This window comes from Rhea americana, unplaced genomic scaffold (genome assembly GCF_003343005.1).
Source record: "Rhea americana isolate MKP2758 unplaced genomic scaffold, rheAme1 scaffold_26, whole genome shotgun sequence".
NCBI classification, from domain to species: Eukaryota; Metazoa; Chordata; class Aves; order Rheiformes; family Rheidae; genus Rhea; species Rhea americana.
Genome location: NW_028186379.1, coordinates 1,165,678 through 1,189,689, shown reverse-complemented (window position 1 = coordinate 1,189,689; position 24,012 = coordinate 1,165,678). Strand labels below are relative to the sequence as shown.

The 24,012-nt window shown below is 34.9% G+C and overlaps 1 protein-coding gene across 4 annotated transcripts in view; it reads right to left on the bottom strand.

Annotated features, from left to right (window-relative positions):
- SLIT2 (slit guidance ligand 2) overlaps positions 1–24,012 on the bottom strand; it is a 250,429-nt gene that overhangs the window by 33,495 nt on the left and 192,922 nt on the right. For 3 of the 4 annotated variants that reach the window (XM_085307492.1, XM_085307489.1, XM_085307491.1), the window contains 12 exons: positions 20,831–20,905; positions 19,129–19,272; positions 18,021–18,164; positions 16,735–16,901; positions 15,743–15,875; positions 12,888–12,956; positions 10,381–10,452; positions 10,084–10,155; positions 8,684–8,755; positions 6,210–6,373; positions 1,197–1,321; positions 961–1,058 (listed from right to left, as the gene is read on the bottom strand). In XM_085307492.1, the coding sequence (XP_085163618.1) occupies positions 961–1,058; positions 1,197–1,321; positions 6,210–6,373; positions 8,684–8,755; positions 10,084–10,155; positions 10,381–10,452; positions 12,888–12,956; positions 15,743–15,875; positions 16,735–16,901; positions 18,021–18,164; positions 19,129–19,272; positions 20,831–20,905 (1,335 nt within the window). The remainder of the gene's footprint in view (positions 1–960; positions 1,059–1,196; positions 1,322–6,209; positions 6,374–8,683; positions 8,756–10,083; positions 10,156–10,380; positions 10,453–12,887; positions 12,957–15,742; positions 15,876–16,734; positions 16,902–18,020; positions 18,165–19,128; positions 19,273–20,830; positions 20,906–24,012) is intronic. The other variant, XM_085307490.1, reaches the window with a different exon arrangement.

Sequence of the window (24,012 nt, the reverse complement as noted above, 5' to 3'; positions counted from 1 at the left end):
AAAGCAATAATTTTTTTCATATATGCTTACACAGTAYACACACATCAAAAAAGACAATGAATGTAAAATCCCACTCAGATATGATCATGCATGTATTTCATGTAATTTGCAGTAACTATAATTTCTGCAGCTTTGCTTTTCAAAAGACTGCTTTGCTTTTCAAAGTATGTAGTGCTTAAACAAATAAATGAAAAAAGCCAAATTCTGTGACTGTGACTATGCCATTTTAAATTCCAGAGGCATGATATTAAGATGTATACACTTAATTTTTAATAAAAAAATCTATTTAATCCTTGGGTAGAATTTGGATTAAAAAATAAGAATAATGTCTTAATGAATTGCAGAATAGTGAATTGTTTCTTTTTGAAGTGTCATTTCTAACAAGCTTGAGGTGTAGATTATTAAATGCCTAATAATTTCACATAAGAGTGCTAAAGAACTTTATTTCATAATTCATGAAGTACATCTGGAGTAATTGTACTGTGTGATTAAATAACTCAAGATTAAAAATGCTCACAGCATGTTTATCTGCTGCCACAGTGAGTTTGAGATGAATCATTAATTTTCTGTTTCACTGGGATTTACATTTTATCATTTACATGCTATCTGTCGAAGTAATACACATGACAATAGATGAATTGTGAGATTTTTCCAGCAGGGACCTAGCTAGCTATTAATTAGCATAATGGAGTCAATATTATGTTGTCTCGACCTGATATGCCTCAACTAATCACAATCGTTTGCTGTTGTTTTTAACAGTTTCAAAGCTGTAGAGGCTTTCCAAGGACGGTGACATTTCCTGAAAACTTCAGGAGCACTGCAAGGCTGCCGTGATGGCACGCTTACCAGCAAACCTGGAGTCTTATAAGCCTCTGGAATCCAAAGATTAACACTCAAGGTATTCAAACACATAACACTCAWCAGTTTCCTCTTCTGTTATTACAAATAAAAACAACCTACCAGAAACCATCTTTTTCTCCTTCTTTTAAATGACAAGTTCCACCATGGAGGCAAGGGTTACTAATGCAGGCATGAATGGGAATATCACAGTCTTGACCCTATGCACAGAACAACATCRTCAATTATGAAAATGTAGGCACTAATGGAAGTGAGCCAAATAAAATGTCTTACAAGGGTTGTTAAGAAGCAAAAGCTCACACTTCAGTAAGCTTTTTTCCTCCTCATTCAGTTCCTACCTTGAAACCGTAMGGGCAAGTACATCTGTAAAAGTCAACTGGATCATTGTTGCAGGTTCCATCATTTTTACATGGATTTGATAAGCAAGGGTTACACTTGGCAAGAATATTAACATCCACAGGCCCTTAAAAATACAAATTTGATAGTCAGAAACAAACAGCTGCTAATTTACACTTGACAGGATGCATCTGCCATATTGTCTGAATTGTAAAATGTATTTATTCTTTAGTTATTGTGGCATTTGTTGTAAGAAATGAATGCTGGACTGCCCTTAATTCTTTTGACATGACCAAGTAAAACTTAGGTTTGGTTTTTGGTTTTAATTATCACCTTTAACAAGCAAAGAGAATCCTCAAAGTGATGCCACGCACCAGCGCGTAAGCGAGGGCTGCCCGGCGCGCCTGCGCTCGCGTTGCTCACGTTAGCGGCAAGGAGAGTTCGCTCACGCCTTTGTCCGAGCGACTGTAACAGCAGGATTTAGAGAAGAACACTGGCACAACCTGAAGCTTCACAGGACAAGCTGCTGCCAGCTTYGGCCTACATAAACCTTACTCCCAGTGCATAAAAATTTAATAAATATCTATTTATTTATTTTCTGATATTTTACAATTTAAAGGCAGCTTTTATCGGGTGAATTCTCAAGAATCGTCACTTGTTAGGGTTTCTTTTTTTGTCAAATGACTGAAGAAATCGCTTGCTATTCCTTAAAAAAAATACAAATCACCCGCTCTTAAATAATAATTAATTTTTATAGATCTCTGTGAAAGACAAAAATTCACTACTGTGAGAAAAAAAAAAAAAGCACTGCAAAGACAATCACCTATTAAGAAACTGAACGTACATTCTGTACCATCTCCTGCCACGTTGCCTGATGACATTATCCTCTCTGGCTTGCTTTYAGCTTTCGTGTATGAAAACACGCCATTACTTATAAATTTTAAGTACCTAGTACCACTACTTGTTAATTTTAAGGAACAACCAGCAACTTCTTCAGTACCTTGACAGAAAAGCAAACTCCTCAGGCTTCCTAGTGAAACTGCCTAATCACTCCCTAACACTTTTTCTCCAAAATGAGCCAAGCAAAGTTTTTCAAGCTTACAGGACTCATTTTTCTTGAGATATGCTGTTTCATACATTTTTTTTAAACCTAAATAGGTATACAGTAGCAATGTTGCCAGATTTTTCTTTTGATCTGCAGTTGCTGATATCCTTCTGWGTCACAGCTTGCAAGCAATTGTAAAGAGATAAACAGAGCAATCTGTGATAAGATGCTTATTGCCAAAGTCACAATCTATATGGATCATTGACTATTCTTGTACTTCATTACTTTATTTTGAAGGGGAAATCTATACCTAATTAAAGTTCCTGTAGCAGTAGCAAACAACAGAGGTAGGCAAGTTGAAACAAATACCATAGAATTAACATYTGGAAAATCCTGACTGTGTACTCTAGACTATTGCTTATTACTGCTAGACTATGTCAAGAGGTTCTGGGAAGCAAATATGGAGCAAGAGAGAGYATACTTTAAAAAAAATCTTAAATTACAACACTGTGCTGTAGCCTGGAGCACTATGCTTTCTTGACTCAATTGTTTCCAAAATATTAATGATTTTACATGTATTTAAAGAAACAAATGGAATAACTAAGGTTATTTTCCTAAATGGATTAGCAATCTGCATTTCACTTCTAAAAYTGAGCTAGAAAATAGGGGAAGAAAGTACTAAAAAGGCATTAAACAACACTACATCTGATTTTGTGTTTATTTGCATTCATTTCATGTTATTTCAAAATATATATGAAGTTATTATATTAATATTTTCAATATTTCGATTCATTGTTTTTCAGCTACAGTACTGAAACAGAGAAATGCTTCAGATATTTTTACTAATCTCTAAAGGAAAACCAGTTCGGGAACTTATTCTTGCTTGTACTATATTGTTGCTTCCCTATTTCTGCATGCAAGCATTAGGAGACCTGCATATGAAAAAAATCATGTTCAAAATTTATTATTTATTTTTTCACATCATAGGCTTATACATCCTTAAATAAACCCTAAATAAAAAAATTCTACCATTAAAATAAAAAAACTCTATTATTTTGTAAACAGTAAAAAAATGCATTTTTATTTACAAATACATATACACTCACAAGCGTAAACCTAGTACACTAATATCTACTGTTTCTAAAGAAAAAAAGAATAATATGAACCTCTTAAGACTAGCTCCCAAAGAAACCCATTACAAGAAAAACTTTAAACTCTGACTTGTTATGAGCCAGGAACTCCCACAATATCGATGATATGACCTCAAAACCAGWATCTACACTGGCTGTATATGTATAAGAGCATATACATATACAGAGCTGCTACTGAAATCACTGATTATAGTACAACGCAGTGGCAGCAATCATTGCAGATGGTTAATCTCCAACTCTAGAAATCAGGCTTTTAGAATAACAAAACTGTTCATATAATTATTCTTAGCAACGAATAACAAAGAATCAGCTGTAAATTCATCCAAGAAGGGGAAAACGAACAGTAAGCATGCGTGTCTCGGGGAAGAAGTCAGCTGGAGGTGCACAAAGGGAAGGTCAGAAGGTCTGTTCTCAACCAGAGCATCCACTCCGGATCCACCCACAGCCTTACCTGGTATCAGAAAACCACAAGGCCCTGGGATCTCTAGAAGCAGGGCATGGTTTGTAAAGGGGTGAAAGTAAAAGAGTAAGAGTCTGTTAGAGGCCACATATGAAAGGAAAAAACCCACAAACCTAGAAAACAACTGAAGGAAGAAAATACTAAGGGATGATTTCTATGGCTTAAATTCATATGCTTCCAGTGATTCTCTGCAACGGAGGTGAGACTTCATTTTAAAATCCTCATTTTCACATGGAACTATTCATTATGTAAGTCAAATTCAAGCATGTTTCACTTTGAATTCAATCCAGAGATACTAGTAAGAGGGAATTACACATTATTCTTTTCCGGTAACTATATACACAATAGCATATCATCAACGGACTGTACAGATCCAAAAATAATCCCCTCACACATAGTTTAAAATCTTGGTTCTAGTAGGAATATAGCATCTTCCTAATTCCTATTTAGTAGTTCATTTTTAAGCAGAAGGTAAAATTACTTATCTTTGAGTAACAGAGACATAATGTCTTACAGGGCCATCATGTCACTGAAAAGCTGGTGAGTGGCAATCTGTAATTATGAGCATCTTCACAGAAGGACAGTGGCAGGAAAATTATTTTCACTCAAAGGTATCCATAATACCAGATCTCCACTCTTGGAAGTGAAACAAATACAGTTCTTACCCTGCATAATAATATAAATTAAATATAAAAGGATATTTTCCGAAGGGCAAGAGGAAGTAAGATACGCTATCTGGATTGTCTGACGGTAACGTTAAAAATGACTGCAGGAAGGGGTGACGTGACATAGTTTTTTAAACTGATAAGAACTGGAAAATAACTAAACAGGTCYTTCATGTCTCTGGAAATCTTCTTCCACTCATACCCTATAACAATGGGTAGGAAAAGTGAATCTGCAAGAACGAGACGCTTGTAAATAAAATGACCGTATTGGCCAAAAACATCTCCTATCTAAAAGTAAACTAGGTGACTTTTGCAAACAGATAAGTGCCAAATGTAATGAACACTGATACGACCTCAGAGGTCTATAATTGTAAAATTACAACAAGAATTTGGAGGGAAAGACAACTAATTAGCATCACACATAATGAATGCGTTGGATTCCCAGTGGTTTTCGCTACTGAAAATATTTTGACAGAAAACCTAAGAAGAGAAGACTCAGAAGGAACATGCTAACTAAAAACARGGTGCGATGAGAACTGATAATGGCAGACTTGCATCACTTTGTAAAGAAAGAATTTAGAAAGGGGTTAAGCTCACCTGTGGAGACACATTAACAGATGAATCAGTCAAAATAGCTTGAAAATTACRCAGTCTGTGACTATAAGTTACTTCTACAAAACCTAAGATTGTATCTATCTAATACCTCAGAAACAAATACAGGTTTAGTAAGAGGCATACATGTACAAGCACATGTGATTATTTTTTTTTAATTGAGATTTCAATGTTTCCAAATCCACGAGTCTGAAAAATGAGGCTAGAGCAGAAGTTTTCTGTGTTTTTAAAAATATTTAAGAAGGCAAAACCAGGGAAAAAGATTAAACAGCAAATATATGCATATATATGTATATGTATGTATCAAGCCCTCTTTCACATATGAGTCAAAAGACACTTTTCTAATAAAAATATAGTAAGATTCAAAAAAAAGGGCCTGAGAATTAAATACACCATGATATGCATAGTGATAGTTGTGCCAACAATATTAGTACTGACAAGGAGATAAATACTCCTGTTTCAAACTATGAGCAACCTCTCTACGTAACAGCATTCTTAAATGAGACATCTATAGAGGTATTCACATCCTTCACCTGCTTTGCATTTTTTAATACTTTCTTCTGAAACATCGAAGGAAACAGCATTCTGGACATACTGATGCAGCTACAAACCACTGAGGTAATGCAGACTGCAAGGACTGCAGACCTGAAAAATCATGGATGTATTTACAGTTTTTACTGTAAACAGTCCGAAATGAAAGCACATTCTTGGACTAAGAGAAGTGTAGATGTTTAGCTTTTAGCCCTGGACTAAGACAGTACAATGTAACGATCTAACATAGGCACACACATTTCATCTATGCACTGAGAATACTGCGAACTGGAAGACACTTTTTTCTCCACCTACTCTTTGAAAAGAAATAGGTATCGAAGTCCTTAAAATAAATACAGTTCCTGAATGGAACCAATTGCTATATCCTAAAGTATGAGAAGGAATTATGACAAAGCAGAGTGAAGATGCTGTAATAAAAGTATCGAAACCACACAGGACTTTCTTATTTCACAGCTCAACTATTCATCTGTAAAGATTTAAGATAGACACTTCAAAGAAAAAAAGCAAMCAAACAAAAAAAAATCCAGTACCTTGGCAAGTAAATTTTTTTGAGGGAGTTGTGAGGAGAAGTTTATCTGCCATTTCTCCAGGACCAGCACAACGTGCAATACCAGGTTCCTTGTATTCTGATTTTACCCAGTCAGAAAGCCACTGCATGTTACAATCACAATAAAGAGGATTTGCTCCAATAGCCCTAAGGAAAACAGACAAACAAAAACAGAACAATGTTTTAAATTCTTGCTGTTAAAAACAAAACCCATAAAACTGAGATAGGCAAAAAACCTTTCAAACCATAAATCATTCCCTACATGGAACCTAAATTCATGAATGTGTCTGGGTTTGGGTTTTAGAACAAGACAAGGTGTGAAATTCAAAAGTAAACGCAGTCAGAATCCTAGCTATTTTCAGCTGCATTACTGTGAGCCTTGGAGAGTTAATACTAATGAGCTCTGGGTCACCTTTGGTATGCAATGGCCAAGTTCAGCTGCATCTGTAGAATAAAACTGATATTGGGAAAGTAAGTTAGCAAGTGGCCAAGGCAATCCCACAGACTTCCATGCAGATATTTTTATTTTTCAGTTCATGGCTAGCAGGTTGCTACAAACCATTTGCTCCAAGATTCCAAATTCTAWTTTTTTCCTCTTTGGAGCTCTCCCACTGAACTCAAAGCCATGTTCAACAATTCTGTGAAAGGATGCTGCTAAATAAGTAAACRAAATTACGTTAACCTAAATTGGTGGTAGCTATATCAGCACTGTCCAATTATGAAAACAAATCCACTTTTTAAAATAAATTTGATTGATTTATATTTAAAAATAATTTAGCTAGAGATTTTTAGAATTAATTTCCGTAGAGAGTTTTTAAGATGTCTTCTTTTTCCCCTAGAAATTATAGATGTTCCTACAACTCAGAGAATAATGATGCACAGTGTAGTTATATGGAGAATATAAGTGCTATATTACTCTATAAACATTTTAAGAAATACAATGATCATAGAACTTTCAACAGATAATCTTGCCATGTGCACAAACTGTAAAAAGGCACCATTAGAACTATCTCTTTTTCTTGATATTTTGTGTGCRTGTGTGTTTGTTTTTGTCCCTTCAGATTGCTTTGCACCTAATTTCAGATCAATGGCTCTTCTAGAGATACAAGAAAACTCTTGGCAAGCAAAGGCAGTAGAAACTGCAGCTACAAAAACACTTCTCTGCCACGCTGAGCAGCAAGCTCTCTCTTTGATTATTGCTACAGACTTCCAGCTAAACGCAAGAAATGATACATACTTGTTCAGTCAGGCTTAACTTAGCAGTAACAAAAATCAAACCTGGTGTTATGGGACTTCCTATGGAAAGAGAAATAACTACAATTTTTCTAGTCCATATTTGCAAGACAGAATGTCTGGCTGAACTAGGATAACATAATTGCCCTGCTAAAATCAGAATGTTAGCAAGGATTACTTGCTTGGCAATAAAAAAAGATACATGAACAATAGGAAAAAACGTGTATTTGAAAGGAGAGTATAGTCTCCTCTGGTAGCAYGCATTTTTAAAATGCTCTCAAAAGCATATGACAAGTTGCTTACAGCTGACACCTCAAATTCAAGAAAGTAAAAACAGAAACTGAGAGGATCAAAATATTATTATTTTACAACATCCATTCAGTATTTTACTTTGCATATACATGAGATTATTTTTTTTCCTTTTATAGAGCTTCCAGCCCTGTCCTTCAAATCTTCTATGCAAGTTTGACTGATATTTCACACAGACGAGCTAATTTGATAGTAGCATCTGAACGAATTATAATATAACAATGACTTAAAGCTTCATCAGCATCGTCAAATTTCTGAGAAATGACACACAGAATATAAATATCCAAAGATAAAACTGAACTACAAGCAGATAATTTCTTTTAACAACTGCAGCTGTTGAAAAACATAAAAATCAGGTGTACCTAAAGGCAGTAAGTCAACCCACTCCTCAACTGCAAGCAAAGATTTAGTATCTATGCATAAACTAAAAGGGGCCCATTGCTCTAATCTCACTTCCCATTGAAAACTGAAAGCAGAATAAAAAATTGCTTCAAATGATACTTTGGTATCAGATTCAAGGGACTTAACGCAAATCTAACCGACAGCCTGCCCAAAGCAGAGCAAACGTCGCAGCCAGACCCGCCTGTGCGCCCTGCTGGCCCCTCTGCTGGTTCATGCACATCTGTCTTCTACTGGACACGCATCCCAGCTGTGGCCTCCAGAGCAGATGGTTTCCCTCCATCAGCTGGCTGTTCTCATGCTAATTAAGGCCAGAGGGCAGGTAGCCTTCACTGCCAGGAGCCCACCTGGCCCACCCGGGTCCCGTTTGCTGCCCCCTGGCTCGCCAGCCAGCRCCCAGCCTCCGCTGGCGCCTGGGCTTGCTCCACAGCAGTTGCCTTTGCGGAACTAAATGAAATTTGCTAAACATGACTGAAGTGGTGGTGGGGGGAGAAAAGTCATCATCTGAATACTCACAGGTGTGATAATGCTGAAAGATCATTAAAAGCTCCTTCAGGAACAACAGAAATATCATTGCCATGCAAGGACCTTAAAAAGAAAATAAAGGACATTTATGCCATCCTGGAATATGGGATTTTGTTTATTTTAATAGCAATTAGAAACACACAAAATCAGCAGTTAAATATAGCAAATTTCAGCTTCTGTAAACATTTTCCAGCTTTTTACATTTTTTTGAAAATGTAAACAATTTTCAGTTTGTTTCCTCTTTTCTACCTTTTTTTTGTTTTGTTTTGTTTTACTCTGATTGGCTGGATTTAGGGAYGGCAGAAGAGTCAGAATAATTGTTTGTGAACTTCTCACCATTCAGTCCCCTCAAATTCCCATTAATTATGTTCATGTGCTTTCTRTCTTTCATGGAATACTGTAAAATACAGCCATTGACTATTCATGATACTAAATATTAAGGTTTTGCCCTAATTTGATAAATAAAATGAAAAATTTAAGTCCTTATTATGCCTTAATACGAGCAATAGTGCTGGCTCTGTGGCAAACCTACACAAAAATGTCTCTCCTTTTCATTCACACATATATCTAATATATACATTTACACTTAAGAGTTGATGTTACTCGTATTTATTTAAAATAAGAAATAAACACATAACAACTGCCTGAAGTTACAAGAACACACTAAAATATAGTCATGCTTGAAACATTTAATCCAACTAAGCTATTAAATAGTTAAGACTGACCTGAATAAAGATTACATATGCAACTAGAAACTATTGAGGAAGGATTTTTGTAAGATTATTATTATTTTTTTTATGTTCTACTGAAGCTGTAAACTGGATCTGCCTGTTCCTTATTTTCCTTTGTCCCTTTCTGCTGCTCTCTCATCCTGCTCCCCACCCCTCCTCAACCATGTTTTTCCTAGCGGCAAAATGGAAAGTTTTCTTGGAATCAAAAAAGTTATTTTATTGGCTTTCAATAGTTCATCGTGATCCAATTGGTTTGGAAAAGCTCCTGTATTAAATGAAACTACCAAGTAAGAAATTTCCTGTTGGGATAAAAGCGTTCAGAATTCTGCTGCAAAAATCCCTTATTTACACTGTGCTGTTACACAGGACATTTTTGTTAGACTTGTACGAATATAATAACCAAAAACATAGTGCACAAAAAATACAATCATGATTAAAAAACAGAAGAAAAAAAAAGTGCATGTCTTTGTGCCGACACGTCGTCCAGGGTCATGTAACATTCTGTGCAGCATACTGATTGCATACTTTCCCAAAATGAAACCACTTAGACTTTTAAGGCTACATAATTATCACTTCTCAAAAATCTAGCAATTTCCTATGGGTTTGCTATCTGCTGTACACAAAAATTCTGTAAAATAGTCATAGTTAGGTAATACTTACAGCAACCTAAGTGATTTCAAGCCATCAAAAGTCCGTGCAGGGATGCACCTCAGGCGGTTGTAACTAAGAATTCTGAAAATACACAAAATACTGTAAGCAAGCAAATCAGCCATTCAATAACTAGAATGCAGAACATCATGATTAAATACAGCTTTTGCACACATAGCCAGTTAGGAAACAAGTTATTTTACAGCCTCCAAAACAAGCAAGCTTTAATACCAACTAAATGCCTTTTCTTTCCACGACAAAAAACACTGGAATGCTTTCAAACAGTTACTGTTACATGTTTAAACTTACAAGGTGAGCAGCTGAGTCATGTTGCTGAAGCTCTGATTAGAAAGAGTGCTGATTCTGTTGTTACTTAAATCTCTATAAAAAATAAATTCAGAAATTCAGACCTTAAAACAACTGCCCCACTCCTGAAACACGGTATGTTAAACTGACATGGCACATTATTTTTATTAGTAGAAGTAGTATCATCATTGGTATCAACATTAAGAGCGGCACACATTTTCATTTTCACATGCCATATACAAGCTCAGCAAGTGTTTAGCTTGATCAATGAAAAGCATTTTCATTTTAACACGGATGAAAAAAGCAGTGCAATGCATTCTTATACAACAGCAGTGTCCATCATGCTACTGCGTTAATAATGCAATCCTATATGAACCCAAGTGTAGAAATTAAAGTGATGTTTTAAAGTGGAAATCATTCTAGTCATGTCCCTAATGACACCTGAGTAACTACTATCTAATACTCTACTAAACACTTACAAGCTGAAGACATCAAAGCCCAGAGCTATTATTATAAAGAATACTATCTAAGATTTATAGAGAAAGTGCTAACATCTTTCCTGCTGTTCAATATTTTAATGAATAAAAACTTAAGGGTAAGGATGATAGACGCTAGAGTGGTGCACTGGCAGCTTCAAAGAAGGTTTGAAGAAGCTGTATTTATGTAAATTATGTTTGCTCTTTTTTCTCTTACTGTGTTTTAGTTTTAATTAATTAATGCTGCCTATTTCACTGTTGTTTACTGTATTCTGTGATAAAATATCATCATGATGAAATATTCCTTTTTGAGAGGAACTTCATATTTTAACTTCAAATATTACTGAATAGCTATGCAGTATACATCTCTCTYTTACTGAAATTTCATGAAAAAATGTAATACTATTGTCTTATAATAACATACATATTAGTGAAATAAAACAGCATGAACTCTATCCATAATGGAAAGAAGAAGGAAGACAAAGGATGCTCCACATTAGTCTGGAGCTTGAGAGACTTGTACATAATTCTTTGCTTGACCACAGAAGACCTATGYTCAGTCCCTTTGTGTTTTGTTTTTCCAAATTTTTGCAGCTGGGGAATATTCAAAACTACATACAGAAGAGTAATGTGTCCTCACAAATCTGATAGACAGACACAGATAATACTCATACTTTTTGTATTTTATTTAAAACTACATATAAACCTATTATAAACTATGGTTTACTGCATTACAGCTGTTTGTCAAATAATGTGTATTTCCCGATTAGGAGGCAAAGTTAGCTAGTTTCGGGCTATGTTTGTGAAAAACAGATGAGGAGTACCTAAATCACTCTGGCAGATCTCTATTAGAGGCCTTGTAATTATGACTGTAATTATCCTCAGCTCCAGAGAAATATCTCCTCAGGTACTGCTATTGTACATGGGCCAATGTACATGCATATTCCTTGTACTGAGGTTACAAAGTATGCAGTTCTCTGCTGCAAGTTAGATCTTGCCTAACTCCCCTGCACAAATCCACAAAGGTCTCCTACAGCACCTATACTATTTACTATTTCTAAATGGGAAAAGCCTGGGAAATCTCCGTTTTCTAAATTTGATGATGAGGTTTCTTTTTTCTAGCATGAGATAGATAAAGAAAATCAAGGTCTTGTTCGCAAATTTTGAACTTTTTTTTATTTTCTGCAGTAAAGCTCTAAGCCCAGTCAAAAACATGTAAGCTGCTTTGCTACCTGCCTCCACTTTTTATTTTCATTATAACTAAACCACAAAGTGCTTTCAGAACATTATGTGGTTCATCCTCACTGGTGTAAGGGTTTATAGTGCTAGCAACAGCCAAAGAACTACAACCATTTCCTCTAACAGTCTTCCTGTTTGTCTCGCTGCACTCTTACAAGGTACGGAAATCATATTAGATTAATTTATGAAGTAGAGATAATAAATTATAGAGCAGCGATTTGCCTCAAATCACATAGTGAGTCAGCAGCAGAGCTGGGAGTGAGAAGTTCAAGACAAGCTCTCTTCTTTGGTCATTAAACTATAATAAATTGTGGGTCACACCAAAGGGGTTATATTAAAGTGTTACAACAGCAATATGTGCTATTAATTGAAGTACACAACAGAATCTTTATTTTAGAACTGAAATCGTTTTAGTGCCTTTAGATTTTTGTGACAAGATACTGCATTATGCACTCTTAATACTTATTTTGTAAGATCTTACATCACTTTTTAGGTTAACTGTACTTTCTGCATATTTACTTTGCGATGTGATCACCAGAATGAAATACCTCTGCTCATAAAGTGTGACTCAGTATGTATGTGTTGGATATGTTCAGTGGAATAAAATAGCCCCAATTATAAATTGTGCTTGGGTACTATATTTTCTAAAAGGTCTGTTATAGTTCATGATTTTTTTCTTGTAACTAAAAAAAAGACAAATGGAAAAGCATTTTTTTTTAAATCATTCTAGTAGAGAATGTTTCTCTGATTCTGCTTATATAATTGTTAAATGCTTGTTTCTCTGATACTACTTACATAAGTGTTAAATGCTTGTAGTTAGAAAGCTCTTTCGGAACAAGGGTAAACTGATTTCCATCCAAATAACTAGGAAAAAAGAGACAAAACACAAAGCTTTGGTTTTTACATTAAAATATTAGCATTCACCCACTAGTCTTAGAATACATCATTAAAGAATAAACAAAGTTAATTACAAATGAATAAACAGTATTTCAGTTTTATAAGAACTTTTTCTTACAAACTGTTTTTTTAGGATCATGACAGAGGACCCGTAGCCTAAGATCTGGTGCTGTTGTATCACATATTATTGCTTTGAGCTCTCCTAAACAGAAACACAACTTGATATTTAAGGGTAGCCCTCTACAGTAGGAGCAGCACAAGCTGGTCCCAGCGCTAATAGTAAATTCATTTGTCATGCCTACAAGTAGTAGGCAATTTCTCCCTGTATCTGTCATGATAAATCGAGCATCACAAGAGATGCAAGCCTACCTAGTACGTTAGGGACTAAATCAGTAATCTATAACTCCTCCTTTACTAGAAAAGTTAGAATTGCTTCTCCGTCTCAGTAGCTTGGTCTTCTTCAGGCTTGTCATTCTCAAGCTCATCCTTAGCGTCAGACCAGGGCAGCACCATCACAGGGCAGTTACAGGCGAAGGAACCTCACAGCCCTTGCCGAAAGGCYGCCAACAGGCCCCTGCTTGTTGGCAAAGCGAAGAGCTCTTCATGTAACCATGGCAAGGATTTCACAGATGGTAGGAAGCGCTGAATTCACCCGATTGTCATTCAGCAAACACGGGCAGAAAGATAAAAATCAGCTGGTGAGCTGCTGCTGGAGGTGTTACTTGGCTCGCCCCTGAAAGCAGGTAAAAACTACCCTCCCATTATCCCCACACAAAAAAGATACTTCTAGCTGCCCAAATGCTTGGGAACACTTCAGTTAAGAGCAGCCTTGGCTAYAGACGTTCTTAGGTGAATTTAGAGCTTAATGTCTTCTTCGGAATCCTTTGTCTTGACTAAATGGCCGCTCTGAAACAGCTAAACTCAGTGAATAGTTAAAATTAAAAGACCTAACTATCCTCATAGGAGCAAGAAGCCCTCCTCCCCCGCACTGCCGCCATGCCTGTAAGTCCAATACATGTACGTGAACAAGTCTGATGTTTATATTACGAGCCATACAAGTTAACAGCACTACATAAACAGTGGTGAATASAGCAGGGACTCTCGCACTTAATTATTAAAAAAACATTTTGAAGGAATAAGTTTTCTGATAAAATTATTYGATCAGACAGATAAATAGGGATATATTGCTTTAGCTTTACATTTTAGAACTGAAGTACTATAAGCTGATGAAAACTCCTGCTTGTTCAAATGAAGCAACTATTAAGATATTTTATAAAGCACAAGAAGAATACATCCTCAAAGCGTTATGCATGCTAATGAACAGGGAGAATCAATCAGTATGCAACTGCTAACAGGAACCACCTCCATTATCCTTTTGAAAAATATGCTAAATTGCATGCTTAGACACTAATTAAAGCATAGAAAATTGTACACAAATGAGTTTTCAGTCACAGTTAGTGTTCCACTTGCTCTTCTAAAAGTCTCTTTAGCTGTGTAATTCTACACTACGTTGCTCTCCTTAAGTTGCCAAGTTGTGTTTATGAAGCCAAACTACGTTTAAGTTATTTAATAGAAAAACTAATAAAATAAGTTATAGGTTGTATCCATACAGCCTATAAATAACTATACATCACATACAGCTGCATGTTAATTCAAATTYTTACTAATTTCTCTTTGTTAATGACCAAAGCCTTTTGGTTGCTATTCTTCCAMAGTAGTCATGGACATTTCAGAATCTTCTCAATAACACCAAATGTTAAAACAATAAACAAGTTTTAGGGACTTAAAAAACATATTTATAATATCATCTGAAGAAAATACTACATTAATCAGTCATTACKAAACACTAGTAATTTTAATATTAAACATTTGCCATCTGAACACAAGGAGATAATAAAATGAACAGTCTTTCCTGTCAATAATTTCCAGAAACTTCTTTCAGTCTTGAAATATATCTGATCAAGATTCAACAYGGATGATTATCCCAATTTTTATGTTTATATTTTCCTAGTGATAATGCATAAACACCGCAGTCACCTGTTCTAGTGAGTAACTCTTCAATTATTATTTTCAAATAATACACTAGCTAGTTATTTCTTTTCTCAGTTATCAATTTTAGTGTCCATCTGCATATTCAAATTATGTCTTTGCAAAAAATACAGTCTATGCTGTTTTTCCAATTCTGTCACCTCTGTGATAGGAGATTAATAAAATGTGCTAGATCTTGTAAGACTGCCTATATAAAAAAATCTCACTTCATTAAAATCAGTCTTTTTAAAGCATCACACAACTATGTTAATTATTAAAATAAGCAAATATATTAATAACTTGTTTTCTTTTTGCTTTTTAAATTAATTTAACTCCTTCTTTCCTCCATATCAGAACAACGAAAATGATAATCAGCTTCACTTTTGCCCATGTTTTAATCCATTGTACTATGATGGCTCAGTACTTGGCTTACAAATTCTGAAAGGGATTACAATTTTACACAAATATATTTTTAAAGCTTTGCAGGAACAGATTTTTTTGGGGGAGGGAGGATTTACAGAGCAGATGTTAGTTAATCCAAACATCACCTCAAATTTCTCACTTATTCTACAAGCCCTTACACCTATAAAGCAGTAYATTATTGATTCCAACTGATCCACTGAAGTCTATTTTTCACTTTGCACTTTCTCCTTGTCTCATTCCTGAACCTGATAACATAAATCTGCCACTGATACCTCTGAAAGGGAAAAGACCGTATCACTCACAGTTCAGTTACATCTTTTGGGATGCCTTTAGGCAAAGCTTTTAGGCCTTTGTTGCTGCAGCGAACTACTGTGTCTAGACAAGTACATTCTGCAGGGCAGCGGGACAGCGGAGAGCAGCTATTGTCGTCGTTCCCTGGTTAATAAAAACAAACAGATGTGAAGCTTAATATGCAAACGACATGCAGAATTAGCGATACTATTTCACATTTGATTCCTGTAAGCAAATAGGAAATTTCCATATTAGGTGTACCTCTACAGATGGAAATCTTTACGTTATCGCTGTAAGCTATTTATTAGAGAATTTACATTTCCAGTGACACTCTGTTATCTAGTACAATGTTGTGTTACTAAGAAAAACTCTATTATTTAGAAAAAAGGTCATTAAAGAAAGACCTTAAAATGATATATAATAAAGCAATATATGTGACAATTGTCAGAATTCACAGATAATTAAAAATAACCAARTGTAGTTTTTTAAAGAAACTTTACATTCTTTAAAAATTGGTAAACAAATATTACAGGAAATGAAAGCATGCATTAGGGATATGTAAGACACAAGTTCTCATTTTTCAGGTGTTGAGGGGAATTCTGACATTCATTCAGTGATAGTTTGAGCAAAACAGTATGACATTTAACCACATAGCCTGAAAGAGTGTTTGGTTCAAGCATTCAGCATTTGAAAATATTCTCATCTGAACTACAATATTTGATCGATGAATTCAATCCCCATATTACCTCTAAATACTATTTTACAGTATGAATACAGTTAGGGAAGAAAAACTTTTGAAAATAGTTAAACAATAGCTGTGCGCTTGCTAATCATGCAAAAATGGGTGAAGGAGTTCTAAACTGGCACAGTCACCTAGCAGGGAGTGCAGATGTATAAGTGATTTAAAGAATGCTAATTCTCAATTTAAAGAATAACGCTTTGGAATCATGCATCATACATATGAAAACCGACGTTCTAAAAACTCAGCTATGCACTTTCTTACCGTCATCACATGTAAAATCCTGAATGGCTACATCCTGGATAGGAATCTCCTTAAGGAAGTAGGGTTTTTGACAGCGAGGGTTTCCTGTTACGATGCGTTTCTTCCTTAGCCAATCTCCAAGCCACGCGAGATGGCAGTTACAGTTGAAGGGATTGGCCAAGAGGTTTCTGAGAACCACACAAAAATTTACTTCCAATGATATAACTTTTTCAGTCTAAGTATTCTATTTGTATTTTTACAATGTGAAGCTTAAATACTGTTCTTCAAACATCACTATGTACAAACCACAGGTGAAAGCTGTAATTTAGGTGCTATGCAGAGAATCCTGTTACAGCTCATTTAGAAATAATTTAAAACTGTCAAAGACCTGACTCGTTGTCAAGCCACTCTGTACTGATAATGCAATAATTTCATATAGAGATGAAGGTGATTACTTCACATTATTAGCTTTAACCTGACAACAGCCATTCCATTAATTTGTCATCTCAAGATTTCCATCTTTTATTTGCTCTTGAGAATAAGTTTCCTATCTAAACTGACAGCTAAGTTGATTACATGCCAGTTATAAAAATGAATTTACTTCTAGAAATCTTAGTACTTTTGGCATCTCCTTACTTCAGCACAAACCTATTGACAATTCCATTATTTATAAACATGCCATCTTTAATACGCACAAATTAGTCACTTGGTGCAAAGTGTCACTTTTTATGTAGAAAGGGAATTAAGTACTTTCCTGAATGATGCTACCTGCAAACCGCATTTCTTCAGTAATTTGAGTGGCAGCCTCTTTCCCCATTTTCTCTTCCATTAAATTACAACCCATAAAAAAGGGGGGGGGGAAGGGATGCTTCTTTTTATAGAAAACGAGACTAAAGCTTCATTATAAAACAAATAYAAATTAAGCTCCTTAGTAAACCTAGCAATTTCAAGATTTCAGACTACATAGTGCAAAAAGAAAGACAACATGGTGATTAGACTACCTATGATCATGCAATGTGTACCCAAACATGGGCTTCTGCTAGGAGGACTAGCAGGACTTTTTTTCTACCCTCTCAGGCAATTCCAGAAGCCAATCTGAAGTTTACATCAAAGGGCACCAATAAAACATATTCTTCATGTATTCAAGACGATCCATGAAAAAACTTTTACAAACATCCCTTATACACTCATGTTTTTCCTTCGACGACAGGTTACACTGCAAAATTGTATGGTAACTCATCAATAGAAATATTACAAAAATGTTAGAGATTTAACCTTGGATAAGCCAAGATACGAAGGTAACTTACAATGTAGAGAGGGAATGAAGTGTATCGAAGGAGCCTGGTGCAACGGTAGTAATCTGGTTGTCATATAACGACAACAAACGAACTGAACTTAGTCCTGTGAAGCTGTCGTTTCCTACACAGCTTATGCGATTGCTTCTTAGCATCCTGAGAAAGAAAGGATTAACTTTTACCAGTCAAGAGCTGGATAAACATSTCAAAATCATTTTGTATTAACATTTTCTACTGACAAAAAGTCATTAATTACAAACAACATATGCTATCTGGCATTTCCTCTGTGCATTTCCGGCAAACAAGTTAACAGTAAAAAATGTACCTATGCATATTGAATTTGATCATTTATATTTTAGCATGTACTCTATAATACAGGGTACAGAGAAAATTTAAGGTAACATATTTTTAATCTCTGCTGCTTCAGTATTTCTACCAAAGCCTGGCAGTTCAAATGACAGTAGGAGTTAACTTTTTGTTTCTCCCTTTCTTATAAAAGACCTTTTTTTTCTTTCCTTAAACAAATTATAAGAAGCCCAAGAAGCTGTAGAATGTATAAACATCTTTTTTCTTTTTTTGAAAGGAAAGAGCAAAACTGCCTTCCTGGAAAGAATGAAATGAATTCAACCTGTACTGTTTACTCGCCTTCACTGTCAAAAGGACATTAAAATTGGTTAGAATTTTTCCCACATTTCAACATACATCAAATTTAATTTCTTCCTTTAGTAGAATGCTCAGTAATTGTTGAGCTGGATTGAATCAGAGACTCTGTTATATGAAATGCCTAATTGCCATGCAAAATTTCATTACTTTAAAGCAGATGATTATTCTCATTTCCATTTCTGTAGTTGGATGTTTATCCATTCTCAACTATTCCCTCATTCAGGAGGACCCATAATTTCTGTGGTCCAGTAACTACAATGAAGAATTTCAGCTTGGTTATATCCATAATTAATAACTAATAAACTCAAAATATACAAAAACATCTGTATAAAAAAGCAACAAAACCTAGATATGCTTGAATCTTCCATTGCTAATCCTCCAAAATGAACAGTTTTTGGACAGGTTTTAAAAAAATATCTGACAGGAAGAATAAAAACACTCAAATAACTACACTTACAGTGTTTTGAGACTTTCTAGTCCTTTGAACATTTTGTGTCGAACACTTTCCAAGCRATTGCTAGTGAGTAACAGTTCATTTACACCAGAGGCTCCATCAAATGCTCCTTCTTCGATATCTGTAATCTTGTTATTGCTCAGATTTCTATTACACAGTAATGGAAAAAAATAAAGAAAAATACATTTTCTTTTTAAAATACCTTAAATTAACTGTTAAATGCTGCAGACTGCACAGCTTTTTATCTTCTGACTTATTATGTAAAAGCAATGAGTACATCGTTGAATAGAAGAAATAAAACCAAAAGTCAATGCCCTGTTAACTATAGAAACAAACACTTTTTTGTCCAACCAATTGCAAGAATCCAATTCATAYTGTTGCCACATAAAAATCTGTTCTTTTAAAAAAAAAAATCTGAATCTTGTCAGTGAACGTATAAATTTTTCATTTTTTCCAGTCCTGTACCCTTGTTAGATGAATTCATAAGATGATACTTTGTGATTACTATAACTATTGCTTACCACTCTCATTTCTGTATTTCATCTCAGTAGACCCAAAYATAAGCAAACAGTATAAACAGCAACATATGTAAATGAAATGTGTGAACGTAAACAGTAAATGAAATATTAATCATTTATGACATTAGTAAAAAAGGAGGGTTTAAAAGGAGGGATAGTTCATTTATCTGTAATTGCATGCAAAGCAATAAAAATATGGGAAAATGCCCTAAAAATATTGCCAAAATATTTAGCATTTATAGTTTTTAGTTGAAAAGTTGGAATTACATCACAGCTGAGTAGTATCCRTACTATACATACAATAAGCGTATATATGCAACAACACATTGTCCTTGAAGATTTTTCACAGGATTTTTGTCTCCTTTTGTTTTGCTTGTTTCAAATAACTCTGTTCACTTTTATGATAGTTAAATGTTATTTAAAGCAGTAAGTATATATGTAAAGACTAAATAGTTATAATACACTAGTGATTTTTACAAAGCTCTTAAATGTTCTGAAAAAATGTAAAATGAAGTGAAGCTAAAAACTTTTTATTTGATGGAATTAATGATTTTGGGAATAAAACACTATCTGATGCAGCTTCCAGAACAGCATTTTAATTGTTCAAATTAAAAGGTATTTTTTATTAGTTAGAATAAAAATTCATACAATATGCCTGCCAGAATTAATTGGTACTGTTATCTGAGAGGCAGAAAACAATGGAGTTGTGGCTTTATCTGAGTGCTGACTTCTCATCTCTCGCCTAGCTGTAATTTAATATATACCTTGCCTGTGATGAGGGATACAATCACCACTTTTGTTTAACTTTGAGAAAGAAACTCATTATTTCTAATCTCAACTGYCTTTTGTGTGGCAAGCCCTTAGTTTCCTAACATCTTATTTGTTCCTTGTGTAAAATGGGTATTACTTCATCCACTTCACAGGGATGTTTTATAGATTAATGTTGAACAGCTAATCAATGTTGCAGTGAATAAATTTGCTTTATTACTGATGAATCATCAAATCAATTAAAAATTTAGGCATCATTTTTTCAATGTCATCCATGCAGAAAGACCTTTGCACCTATTTGAACCTCCAGAAGAAATATGAGTTCTACAGAAACACTGAATTCACTCTCCTTCGTGGAGAAAAACTGCGAGGAACCAACATGCTACTCGAATAGACCAGGGCAGTGCAGCTGAACTTACATTTTACGCAGCTGAGGAAGCTTCTTAAAGATTCCAGTAGCTTCTAGGACTGAAAATTCGTTGTTATTGAGTCGCCTAGAAGAAATGTCAGCAAAATGAGAAAAAAAAAAAATCAGTCATTGGTACAGAATGCTCCACAGGATAAACTATTCAGCAGCTGAATAACAATTCAGTATATACTGACATTTCTAATTCTGATAAGTCCTGTGCATGAATACTCTCATAATTAGAATCAGGCATACATAAGACCTATAGAATCAAAACCAGAATAATAATAATAAAAAAATCTCCAGAGTGAAAAATACAACTAAAATTGCAGTAAAATATAAAAAGAGGTTTTCAATTTTTAAGTAAGAAAATCAAAACCATAGCTAGGGAATGACTCCATGGCAGCTTATAAATAAATATCTTTAAGAAGTACATCTAAACCACTGAAGATTGGTTTACTTTCTTTAAAATATATCAGGTGGGGTCTGCCAGACATCTGGAGGTGCTCACAAAACACTATTTACAAGCATGAAATAATTACTTTATGCTCAATGCTTCTTTTGARTAGGGACTGAAACACACTGCATAGGTCTTCCCAACAACTTAAAAAACACTTCTGTGATCGCAGCTCAGACCACTAAACGTAGCACACACACAGCGTGCAAGAAAGCATCAAATAATACCTGATAACACAACCGGACACACTACGAGCAACAGATACTTGCTTGAAAAATCTTACAGATATTGATCTTTCCTGCCCTGGTACCTAGGTCAGCGGCCACCCACCTTTCAAAAATATGTGCACTGCCCAGTGTTCTGTATTTACTTTCTTTAAAAAGAAAATGGAAATTGTAAGTCTTAGACTCGTTTTATATGTTTTAATGACCTCATTTTATTAAAGGAGGGAGTCTGTCTAGTTTTTATTTAGCCATCTTCTATAGGAAGGAAGCCAAGGAGATGACTGACAGGATCACCATGAAATGGAATTCACCCCATAATTATAAAGCTAGATGCTGTTCAGAATTATCTTGTAGCAAGAGAAGATTTTTAAAAAAGCTAGAAAATAAAAGAAAGCTGCTTGTTCATCCTTCTTTTCTGCTTGCACTCAATAACAGTCAGAAGGGAAATTAAGGCTGTAAATCTGAAAGTATGGCAATAGTTTCAGCAAAGAACCAAACTKAGGGAAGACAGGAAGAGCCTTTGGATATACATGGAACATTTGTAGGAAGTACACAGTYCCTAAACTACACAGGAAATGAATTTCAAAAAATGTTACAACCTCTGCAAATCAGCTGATTGATACAGCGTGATTTTTACTGAGATCACAGCAAATGCATTTTTTTATGATGTCTATTAAGAAAGTTGCATCATCCTTGTAAATAGCCTTTTTTCTGTACTTGAAGAATGGAAATGGCAAACATTATCCAAACACTGACATTTTTGAATACTGTACTGTATCATCAGGTAGAATGACTCATTTGTGAAAATACATATTGATTCTAATAATTCAGCAGCTTTTTCTGTTGAACTATTGCCCAGATATTCCTCATCTTATATTCGTGCTGTTAATTAGTCCTATCAAATGTAGTATGTAGAATTTAGATTTTGACTGTATTTAATTTAGTATAGTATTGACATTACGGAACAATTTCAGGAACTGCCCGTGTGATTTGAAGGTTTTTGGTACTTGGTAAGTTACCGCATACTCCCTGTGAAAAAACAGAAGCACGGTTTGAAATGTCATTGATAGCACTGTAACACAAATCACATCCCTCAAAGTGTGCGCGTATGGTAAGGCCACAAGGCAGGTATCATCACAGGGGTGAGATTTGCAAACGAAGCGATGCAAGGATTACACACCACAGGTTTGAGGTCACAGAAAAATGGCCTCAAGACCACATGGTGTTCCTATGGTTGGAACTAAACAGTTGTTATATATTTATGCAAGAAGTTTTCATTCTAGCATCATGGCATGTGATACCACATACACAAGAATCAAAATTATTACAGATAACTAGAAAATTACCATATGCAGTAGTATTTTTCCTTCTGGATCTTAGTATCACTGGTAAAGGTAATAGGGACAGTTGCTACCTGTCAATGAATCACTGGATCATGAAAAGAAACTCAAAAATACTTATATCTGGTTTATTCAAAATAGAATATTGGCATGCCATTATCAAAGCAGAAAAGGAAACAAAGAAGCATTTGATGATGATGTCCAAATGTTCCACTTTTCAGTTTCTCTGTTTGGTGCTTTTTCTTGTTTTGTTAACACAACAGCTAAGTTATTTGCACATTTTGATACAATAGCTGAGTGTTCCTGAAAGGCTATGTACTGCAGTGATATCCTGTGGTACTTCATTCTTTTGATGACCATCTTGCTAGGATCCGTTATTTTAATATTGAATAAGCATTACAAAAAACTGACTATATATAGAAATTAAATTGTTTTTATTTGGAATTTCTCCTGAAGACTCTGATTTGAGTGATTTGTCAAGTATTTCACTGATTTCATCATATACTGGTAGGCTATCTGCAAAACATTTTATTTCTGGAAAGCTTTTACAGACTTGTACTTTATTTCAAATAATTCAACAGCAGGTTTGGCAGATTTGACTGTTTTTCTGGAGGACTTTGGGAGCAAGTGCCAAGAGAGGAATGATTAGAACAACACAAGGTCATATAGCCAAATAAGTAAGTGGGAGAAATTCTTGTTAAAAATTCCCTTCTTCGAGCTCCTTGCAAAAAAATGTTCTGTTGTTACCTGCTGCTTGTTAGTAAGTAAGTTAAAATAGCAAAGTTGCCAGATCCTATCAGTACAGTGATAAATTCTTTAAAGAAGATATTTCAAAAGCAGATTTAAAAGTAGCATTGTATACTTTCTTGACCTGAAGATTAGTAGTTCCCCATCTTAATTCTACTAAATTGCATATTGCTTGCCATATACTAGATATTGCCTATGAAGCTACATTATTTTGTTCTATTAAGCTAAGAAAACATTTATTTTTCCCCCTTACATTCCTCAATTGAGAGGAAGCCAAGCCCCAGTGGATTCATGGTATAAACCCTCTCAAAGATTACAAGATTCTTCTACAAAATCTTCTGGGCTAAGGGATGAAAAGAATTCAGGTTCTTTCTCTGCCCTCCCTTCTTCTTCCATATCCTAGGTCTTAAAAGTATCAGAGATCTCC